The sequence below is a fragment of the Nerophis ophidion genome, linkage group LG03 (genome assembly GCF_033978795.1).
Source record: "Nerophis ophidion isolate RoL-2023_Sa linkage group LG03, RoL_Noph_v1.0, whole genome shotgun sequence".
Lineage (NCBI taxonomy): Eukaryota > Metazoa > Chordata > Actinopteri > Syngnathiformes > Syngnathidae > Nerophis > Nerophis ophidion.
Window position 1 is genome coordinate 925,792 of NC_084613.1, and position 10,656 is coordinate 936,447.

General features: G+C 43.0%; 1 protein-coding gene across 1 annotated transcript; it reads left to right on the plus strand.

The window, feature by feature from the left end:
• The first annotated feature begins 6,420 nt into the window (after nucleotides 1-6,420).
• Nucleotides 6,421-10,241, plus strand: LOC133548902 (alpha-actinin-1). The gene is made up of 2 exons (XM_061893857.1): nucleotides 6,421-6,612; nucleotides 9,731-10,241. The coding sequence occupies exons 1-2, from the start codon at nucleotides 6,478-6,480 to the stop codon at nucleotides 9,887-9,889; spliced, it is 294 nt and encodes a 97-aa protein (XP_061749841.1). The 5' UTR covers nucleotides 6,421-6,477; the 3' UTR covers nucleotides 9,890-10,241.
• The last annotated feature ends 415 nt before the right edge of the window (nucleotides 10,242-10,656 follow it).

Genomic DNA, 10,656 nt, shown 5'->3' on the forward strand with positions numbered 1-10,656 from the left:
ACCTTGTCTCCATCAGTTACAACCTGGTAACACACTCACACACCTTGTCTCCATCAGTTACAACCTGGTAACACACTCACACACCTTGTCTCCATCGGTTACAACCTGGTAACACACTCACACACCTTGTCTCCATCGGTTACAACCTGGTAACACACTCACACACCTTGTCTCCATCAGTTACAACCTGGTAACACACTCACACACCTTGTCTCCATCAGTTACAACCTGGTAACACACTCACACACCTTGTCTCCATCAGTTACAACCTGGTAACACACTCACACACCTTGTCTCCATCAGTTACAACCTGGTAACACACTCACACACCTTGTCTCCATCAGTTACAACCTGGTAACACACTCACACACCTTGTCTCCATCAGTTACAACCTGGTAACACACTCACACACCTTGTCTCCATCAGTTACAACCTGGTAACACACTCACACACCTTGTCTCCATCGGTTACAACCTGGTAACACACTCACACACCTTGTCTCCATCAGTTACAACCTGGTAACACACTCACACACCTTGTCTCCATCAGTTACAACCTGGTAACACACTCACACACCTTGTCTCCATCAGTTACAACCTGGTAACACACTCACACACCTTGTCTCCATCAGTTACAACCTGGTAACACACTCACACACCTTGTCTCCATCAGTTACAACCTGGTAACACACTCACACACCTTGTCTCCATCAGTTACAACCTGGTAACACACTCACACACCTTGTCTCCATCGGTTACAACCTGGTAACACACTCACACACCTTGTCTCCATCAGTTACAACCTGGTAACACACTCACACACCTTGTCTCCATCGGTTACAACCTGGTAACACACTCACACACCTTGTCTCCATCAGTTACAACCTGGTAACACACTCACACACCTTGTCTCCATCGGTTACAACCTGGTAACACACTCACACACCTTGTCTCCATCAGTTACAACCTGGTAACACACTCACACACCTTGTCTCCATCAGTTACAACCTGGTAACACACTCACACACCTTGTCTCCATCAGTTACAACCTGGTAACACACTCACACACCTTGTCTCCATCAGTTACAACCTGGTAACACACTCACACACCTTGTCTCCATCGGTTACAACCTGGTAACACACTCACACACCTTGTCTCCATCAGTTACAACCTGGTAACACACTCACACACCTTGTCTCCATCGGTTACAACCTGGTAACACACTCACACACCTTGTCTCCATCAGGTTACAACCTGGTAACACACTCACACACCTTGTCTCCATCGGTTACAACCTGGTAACACACTCACACACCTTGTCTCCATCAGTTACAACCTGGTAACACACTCACACACCTTGTCTCCATCAGTTACAACCTGGTAACACACTCACACACCTTGTCTCCATCAGTTACAACCTGGTAACACACTCACACACCTTGTCTCCATCAGTTACAACCTGGTAACACACTCACACACCTTGTCTCCATCAGTTACAACCTGGTAACACACTCACACACCTTGTCTCCATCAGTTACAACCTGGTAACACACTCACACACCTTGTCTCCATCGGTTACAACCTGGTAACACACTCACACACCTTGTCTCCATCAGTTACAACCTGGTAACACACTCACACACCTTGTCTCCATCGGTTACAACCTGGTAACACACTCACACACCTTGTCTCCATCGGTTACAACCTGGTAACACACTCACACACCTTGTCTCCATCGGTTACAACCTGGTAACACACTCACACACCTTGTCTCCATCAGTTACAACCTGGTAACACACTCACACACCTTGTCTCCATCAGTTACAACCTGGTAACACACTCACACACCTTGTCTCCATCAGTTACAACCTGGTAACACACTCACACACCTTGTCTCCATCAGTTACAACCTGGTAACACACTCACACACCTTGTCTCCATCAGTTACAACCTGGTAACACACTCACACACCTTGTCTCCATCAGTTACAACCTGGTAACACACTCACACACCTTGTCTCCATCAGTTACAACCTGGTAACACACTCACACACCTTGTCTCCATCGGTTACAACCTGGTAACACACTCACACACCTTGTCTCCATCGGTTACAACCTGGTAACACACTCACACACCTTGTCTCCATCGGTTACAACCTGGTAACACACTCACACACCTTGTCTCCATCAGTTACAACCTGGTAACACACTCACACACCTTGTCTCCATCAGTTACAACCTGGTAACACACTCACACACCTTGTCTCCATCAGTTACAACCTGGTAACACACTCACACACCTTGTCTCCATCAGTTACAACCTGGTAACACACTCACACACCTTGTCTCCATCAGTTACAACCTGGTAACACACTCACACACCTTGTCTCCATCAGTTACAACCTGGTAACACACTCACACACCTTGTCTCCATCGTTACAACCTGGTAACACACTCACACACCTTGTCTCCATCAGTTACAACCTGGTAACACACTCACACACCTTGTCTCCATCGGTTACAACCTGGTAACACACTCACACACCTTGTCTCCATCGGTTACAACCTGGTAACACACTCACACACCTTGTCTCCATCGGTTACAACCTGGTAACACACTCACACACCTTGTCTCCATCAGTTACAACCTGGTAACACACTCACACACCTTGTCTCCATCAGTTACAACCTGGTAACACACTCACACACCTTGTCTCCATCAGTTACAACCTGGTAACACACACCTCATACAACCTGACACACTCACCCTTGTCTCCATCAGTTACAACCTGGTAACACACTCACACACCTTGTCTCCATCAGTTACAACCTGGTAACACACTCACACACCTTGTCTCCATCAGTTACAACCTGGTAACACACTCACACACCTTGTCTCCATCGGTTACAACCTGGTAACACACTCACACACCTTGTCTCCATCGGTTACAACCTGGTAACACACTCACACACCTTGTCTCCATCGGTTACAACCTGGTAACACACTCACACACCTTGTCTCCATCAGTTACAACCTGGTAACACACTCACACACCTTGTCTCCATCAGTTACAACCTGGTAACACACTCACACACCTTGTCTCCATCAGTTACAACCCGGTAACACACTCACACACCTTGTCTCCATCGGTTACAACCTGGTAACACACTCACACACCTTGTCTCCATCGGTTACAACCTGGTAACACACTCACACACCTTGTCTCCATCAGTTACAACTTGGTAACACACTCACACACCTTGTCTCCATCGGTTACAACCTGGTAACACACTCACACACCTTGTCTCCATCAGTTACAACCTGGTAACACACTCACACACCTTGTCTCCATCGGTTACAACCTGGTAACACACTCACACACCTTGTCTCCATCAGTTACAACCTGGTAACACACTCACAACACCTTGTCTCCATCGGTTACAACCTGGTAACACACTCACACACCTTGTCTCCATCAGTTACAACCTGGTAACACACTCACACACCTTGTCTCCATCGGTTACAACCTGGTAACACACTCACACACCTTGTCTCCATCAGTTACAACCTGGTAACACACTCACACACCTTGTCTCCATCAGTTACAACCTGGTAACACACTCACACACCTTGTCTCCATCAGTTACAACCTGGTAACACACTCACACACCTTGTCTCCATCAGTTACAACCTGGTAACACACTCACACACCTTGTCTCCATCGGTTACAACCTGGTAACACACTCACACACCTTGTCTCCATCAGTTACAACCTGGTAACACACTCACACACCTTGTCTCCATCGGTTACAACCTGGTAACACACTCACACACCTTGTCTCCATCGGTTACAACCTGGTAACACACTCACACACCTTGTCTCCATCGGTTACAACCTGGTAACACACTCACACACCTTGTCTCCATCAGTTACAACCTGGTAACACACTCACACACCTTGTCTCCATCAGTTACAACCTGGTAACACACTCACACACCTTGTCTCCATCAGTTACAACCTGGTAACACACTCACACACCTTGTCTCCATCAGTTACAACCTGGTAACACACTCACACACCTTGTCTCCATCAGTTACAACCTGGTAACACACTCACACACCTTGTCTCCATCAGTTACAACCTGGTAACACACTCACACACCTTGTCTCCATCGGTTACAACCTGGTAACACACTCACACACCTTGTCTCCATCAGTTACAACCTGGTAACACACTCACACACCTTGTCTCCATCGGTTACAACCTGGTAACACACTCACACACCTTGTCTCCATCGGTTACAACCTGGTAACACACTCACACACCTTGTCTCCATCGGTTACAACCTGGTAACACACTCACACACCTTGTCTCCATCAGTTACAACCTGGTAACACACTCACACACCTTGTCTCCATCAGTTACAACCTGGTAACACACTCACACACCTTGTCTCCATCAGTTACAACCTGGTAACACACTCACACACCTTGTCTCCATCAGTTACAACCTGGTAACACACTCACACACCTTGTCTCCATCAGTTACAACCTGGTAACACACTCACACACCTTGTCTCCATCAGTTACAACCTGGTAACACACTCACACACCTTGTCTCCATCGGTTACAACCTGGTAACACACTCACACACCTTGTCTCCATCGGTTACAACCTGGTAACACACTCACACACACCTTGTCTCCATCAGTTACAACCTGGTAACACACTCACACACCTTGTCTCCATCAGTTACAACCTGGTAACACACTCACACACCTTGTCTCCATCAGTTACAACTTGGTAACACACTCACACACCTTGTCTCCATCGGTTACAACCTGGTAACACACTCACACACCTTGTCTCCATCAGTTACAACCTGGTAACACACTCACACACCTTGTCTCCATCGGTTACAACCTGGTAACACACTCACACACCTTGTCTCCATCAGTTACAACCTGGTAACACACTCACACACCTTGTCTCCATCGGTTACAACCTGGTAACACACTCACACACCTTGTCTCCATCAGTTACAACCTGGTAACACACTCACACACCTTGTCTCCATCGGTTACAACCTGGTAACACACTCACACACCTTGTCTCCATCAGTTACAACCTGGTAACACACTCACACACCTTGTCTCCATCAGTTACAACCTGGTAACACACTCACACACCTTGTCTCCATCAGTTACAACCTGGTAACACACTCACACACCTTGTCTCCATCAGTTACAACCTGGTAACACACTCACACACCTTGTCTCCATCGGTTACAACCTGGTAACACACTCACACACCTTGTCTCCATCAGTTACAACCTGGTAACACACTCACACACCTTGTCTCCATCGGTTACAACCTGGTAACACACTCACACACCTTGTCTCCATCGGTTACAACCTGGTAACACACTCACACACCTTGTCTCCATCGGTTACAACCTGGTAACACACTCACACACCTTGTCTCCATCAGTTACAACCTGGTAACACACTCACACACCTTGTCTCCATCAGTTACAACCTGGTAACACACTCACACACCTTGTCTCCATCAGTTACAACCTGGTAACACACTCACACACCTTGTCTCCATCAGTTACAACCTGGTAACACACTCACACACCTTGTCTCCATCAGTTACAACCTGGTAACACACTCACACACCTTGTCTCCATCAGTTACAACCTGGTAACACACTCACACACCTTGTCTCCATCGGTTACAACCTGGTAACACACTCACACACCTTGTCTCCATCAGTTACAACCTGGTAACACACTCACACACCTTGTCTCCATCGGTTACAACCTGGTAACACACTCACACACCTTGTCTCCATCGGTTACAACCTGGTAACACACTCACACACCTTGTCTCCATCGGTTACAACCTGGTAACACACTCACACACCTTGTCTCCATCAGTTACAACCTGGTAACACACTCACACACCTTGTCTCCATCAGTTACAACCTGGTAACACACTCACACACCTTGTCTCCATCAGTTACAACCTGGTAACACACTCACACACCTTGTCTCCATCAGTTACAACCTGGTAACACACTCACACACCTTGTCTCCATCAGTTACAACCTGGTAACACACTCACACACCTTGTCTCCATCAGTTACAACCTGGTAACACACTCACACACCTTGTCTCCATCGGTTACAACCTGGTAACACACTCACACACCTTGTCTCCATCGGTTACAACCTGGTAACACACTCACACACACCTTGTCTCCATCAGTTACAACCTGGTAACACACTCACACACCTGGTCTCCATCGGTTACCCTGCAGTCTTTCTCCTAGCCCGTTTAGTAATGTACATTATATGACCCTGCAGTCCTTCTGGTGGTGTACATCATGTAATTGTGCAGTCCTGACATGAGTTGTGTGCCCCCCCCCCCCCCCCCCCCCCCCCTCACAGGGTGAGAGTGAGTTTGCCCGCATCATGAGTGTGGTGGACCCCAACCGCATGGGCGTGGTCACCTTCCAGGCCTTCATCGACTTCATGTCCCGCGAGACGGCCGACACGGACACGGCGGACCAGGTCATGGCGTCCTTCAAGGTCCTGGCGGGTGACAAGGTACATGGCGGGTGACAAGGTACATGGCGGGTGACAAGGTACATGGCGGGTGACAAGGTACATGGCGGGTGACAAGGTACATGGCGGGTGACAAGGTACATGGCGGGTGACAAGGTACATGGCGGGTGACAAGGTACATGGCGGGTGACAAGGTACATGGCGGGTGACAAGGTACATGGCGGGTGACAAGGTACATGGCGGGTGACAAGGTACATGGCGGGTGACAAGGTACATGGCGGGTGACAAGGTACATATGTTCTTATTTTGTATTTTAATTTGTTCTTTTTGTGACAAAAATTAATAAATACAAAGCCAATTAAATAAATGCATTTAGAAATGATATATTAAATTGTCCATTATTACATTTTTTACTTTACGTAATCATTTATAATATTTACACTTCAGTGATTTTAATTCTTTTGGAAAGTTAATACATTTTTGCTGCTAGTTTTATTGTTTAAAATGCATCTTCTACATGAACTACAAACATGTACTCACTTTGTATTCCTATTTGTAATTCTTTTGACAAAATTGATAAAATAGTAATTAATTGTCCAATAATTAATCAATAACATAAAGTAATGTGATGTTACTTCTACTTACAAATTTTATTTTTACTATTTACACTTTTTTTTTCAATTTATATTTAAAACAATGTAATTAGCAAATAATTTGGTATACTTTGGTTTTAAAAGGTCCGTTGAAAACCGAATTGTATGAAAACCAAAAATTAGATCCATCGATTTTTCTAGAAGAAAAATAAATTCAATACATTCAATTAATATATGAAAATAACACATTTTATAAAGTATAATGATAGTTTACATACAGAAAACAACATGAAGTGCATACAAATGAACATTTAATATCACGTTTCCCTTTGTTTATTTACTCTTGTTTTATTATTTTGCAGTTGCACTCAATAAAAAAAGTCATACTAAAACCAAGACCGTGAATGAAAACCAATAAATATTTGTGGTAAAAGACGAGTCATACTAAAACTGTGGCAAATGAAAACCTCGGTAATATTGTACATTATTTTGTGTTTTAGTTATTTGATTGACTTTTATGACATTTAGGCACCAAAGAATAAGAATAAAGTCAAACACATTTCTTCTGGACCTGACAAGAGACTGAGGTTTATTTGAAAAAATAAACAAAAGTCAATCCTGATCAATCATGTCCTTCCTTGGTGGTCCATGGAACCCGCACGACAGCAAGAGTTTGTCACAATGATTTTCTGGTAAAACTGACAATTTTAGTGAAGTGAAGTATATTTATATAGCGCTTTTTCTCTAGTGACTCAAAGCGCTTTACATAGTGAAACCCAATATCTCATTCTTATATTTAAAGCAGTGTGGGTGGCACTGGGAGCAGGTGGGTAAAGTGTCTTGCCCAAGGACACAACGGCAGTGACTAGGATGGCAGAAGCGGGGATCGAACCTGCAACCCTCAAGTTGCTGGCACGGCCACTCTACCAACCAAGCTATACCACCCCACATTTTACTGTAAAACAGGGGTGTCCAAACTTTTTCCACAGAGGGCCGCACACGGAAAAATGTAAACATGCGGGGGCCATTTTGATATTTTTCATTTTCAAACCATAACAAAATATATGGATTTTTTTTTTTAATCCTTAGGACTCCTGGGGAGCATAGAGGGTCTCAGTCACTAAAATGTTAAAAATAAGTCAAATTATTATTATTTTTGTTATTTATTTAATGCTTACAGTAAATCTCTATATCAACTTGAGGTTGATATAAAGTCAAACAAATAAGGTTTTATGCCTTTTCTGTCAAAGACAACTTTGTTTTTTATAGTAAAACTGAAATATGCAGTATTTAGATGGATAGATAGATAGATAGATAGATAGTACTTTATTGATTCCTTCAGGAGAGTTCCTTTATTTAGCAATTAAAGCCCTCAAAGATCAATAATGCAGGACACCATTGATTTTAATTATTTATTAGTTTTGAGTAATCACAGTGAAAAGTTCAACAAAATCCTACTAAATATATTTGAGATCCGAAAGGTTCCCCACTCATAAAGTGACGCATTTTTATTAGTTTTTTTTATTTTTATTTTAACACTTAAATTTCAAGATCAACTGTCCATTTTAAGTTTGAACTATTATTTTGTTTGTTTTATGCTCTTTGGTCAAAACTTTGATGTTTTTATATGGCAACCACACAACATATGCAATATTTTTTCCACATAAAACATTTTAAAGTGATATTTTTTAAGTAATAATTCATTATAAGATAGTATTTTTTGTCCTTTTTTTTGAGCAATGGAAAAAAGAAAAAAAGGTAAAAAGGAACAAAGTTAAAAGTTAAATAAAATCCTACTAAATATATTTGAGATCCGAAAGGTTCCCCACTCATAAAGTGATGCATTTTTATTAGGTTTTTTTTTTACTTTCAACACTTAAATTTAAGGATCAACTTCGGATATATTTGTCGATTTGAAGTTTGAACTATTATTTAGTTTGTTTTATGCTCTTTGGTCAAAACTTTGATGTTTTTATATGGCAACCACACAACATATGCAATATTTTTTCCACGTAAAACATTTTAAAGTGATAATTTTTAAGTAATAATTCATTATAACATAGATTTTTTTGTCTTTTTTTGGGGGGGGGCAATGGGAAAAAAAAGAAAATAAAGATAAAAGGAAGAAAAAACTGCCTGCATGGCAGCTTTGTGTCAACATTGCCACTTTTTCTCATTAGATTTCACCTCATTCCACTTTGTTTACATGTTTTTATTTTTAATTTTTGCAATCCTATCAATTTTGCAATGTTTGCAGAATGTGTGGCGGGCTGGTAAAGGATTAGCTGCGGGCCCCAAATGGCCCCCGGGCCGCACTTTGGACACCCCTGCTGTAAAATGTTCATTGTCTTTTACACTGAATTACTGCAAATCGAAAAATAGCACCGTTTTTTTTCCCCCACTAGCTACCTTTTTTATTTTTACCGTAAAATCGATGTTGTTTTTGACAGTGCATTACTGTAAATGTGACAACTTTATGTTTTAAATACACATTCTGACAAGTCAAATCTACTGACTTCTTCCCCCCCCCCCCCCAGTGTGAAAATAATGTCCTTGTCCGCCAACAGAACTACATTTTAGCAGAGGAGCTGCGGCGAGAGCTGCCCCCCGACCAGGCGGACTACTGCATGGCCCGCATGGCCCCCTACACGGGCCCCGATGGCGTGCCGGGGGCCCTGGACTACATGTCTTTTTCCACCGCTCTGTACGGCGAGAGCGACCTTTGAACTCTCTGCTTTGACCACCGCTGTGTGCTCTTGACTCATGTCGCTGCGTCCCCCCCCCCACCCCCTATTTTTTGTTTTTCTACTCTCTGGCCTTATTCTTTGTTTTTGGTCCTCTGGCTCCTCCCACAAGCTGTGTCCCTTCTATTTGCTTCCCCACGCCAAGCTGCAGCTCTCTGGGTCTTTTCCACGCCGGGAGAAACAAACATGTTTGCTTTTTTGTTCCTCATCCTTGTTTGTCTTCATAAATGAATAAAGTCAACATATTTTATTATACTGAACAAAAAAGGTATTTTTCTTCACCTGATTGAATGCAAAGAGACAAACATTGTAATAAAAACAAATTGCTATCACACGCTTCCTATTAGTCTGTTGTTTATCCAACCTTTTCATTGATTGATTGATTGATTGATTGATTGTGTCAAGGCGTGGCCCGCTTTGTTTTCCCGAGGTGCAAAGCGACTGGATGGGACAACGGTCGAAGGTACAAACATTATTTAATTTTAACACTCAAAAAAGGAAACAAGCGAAAGGAGGTACAAAAACTTGGCCGAGAAAACTAAACTTACACTAAAGCAGAACTACGGACATAAACTAAAACTTGCACTAAGGCAGAACTACAGACATAAACTAAAACTTGCACTAAAGCAGAACTACAGACATAAACTAAAACTTGCACTAAAGCAGAACTACAGACATAAACTAAAACTTGCACTAAAGCAGAACTACGGACATAAACTAAAACTTGCACTAAAGCAGAACTACGGACA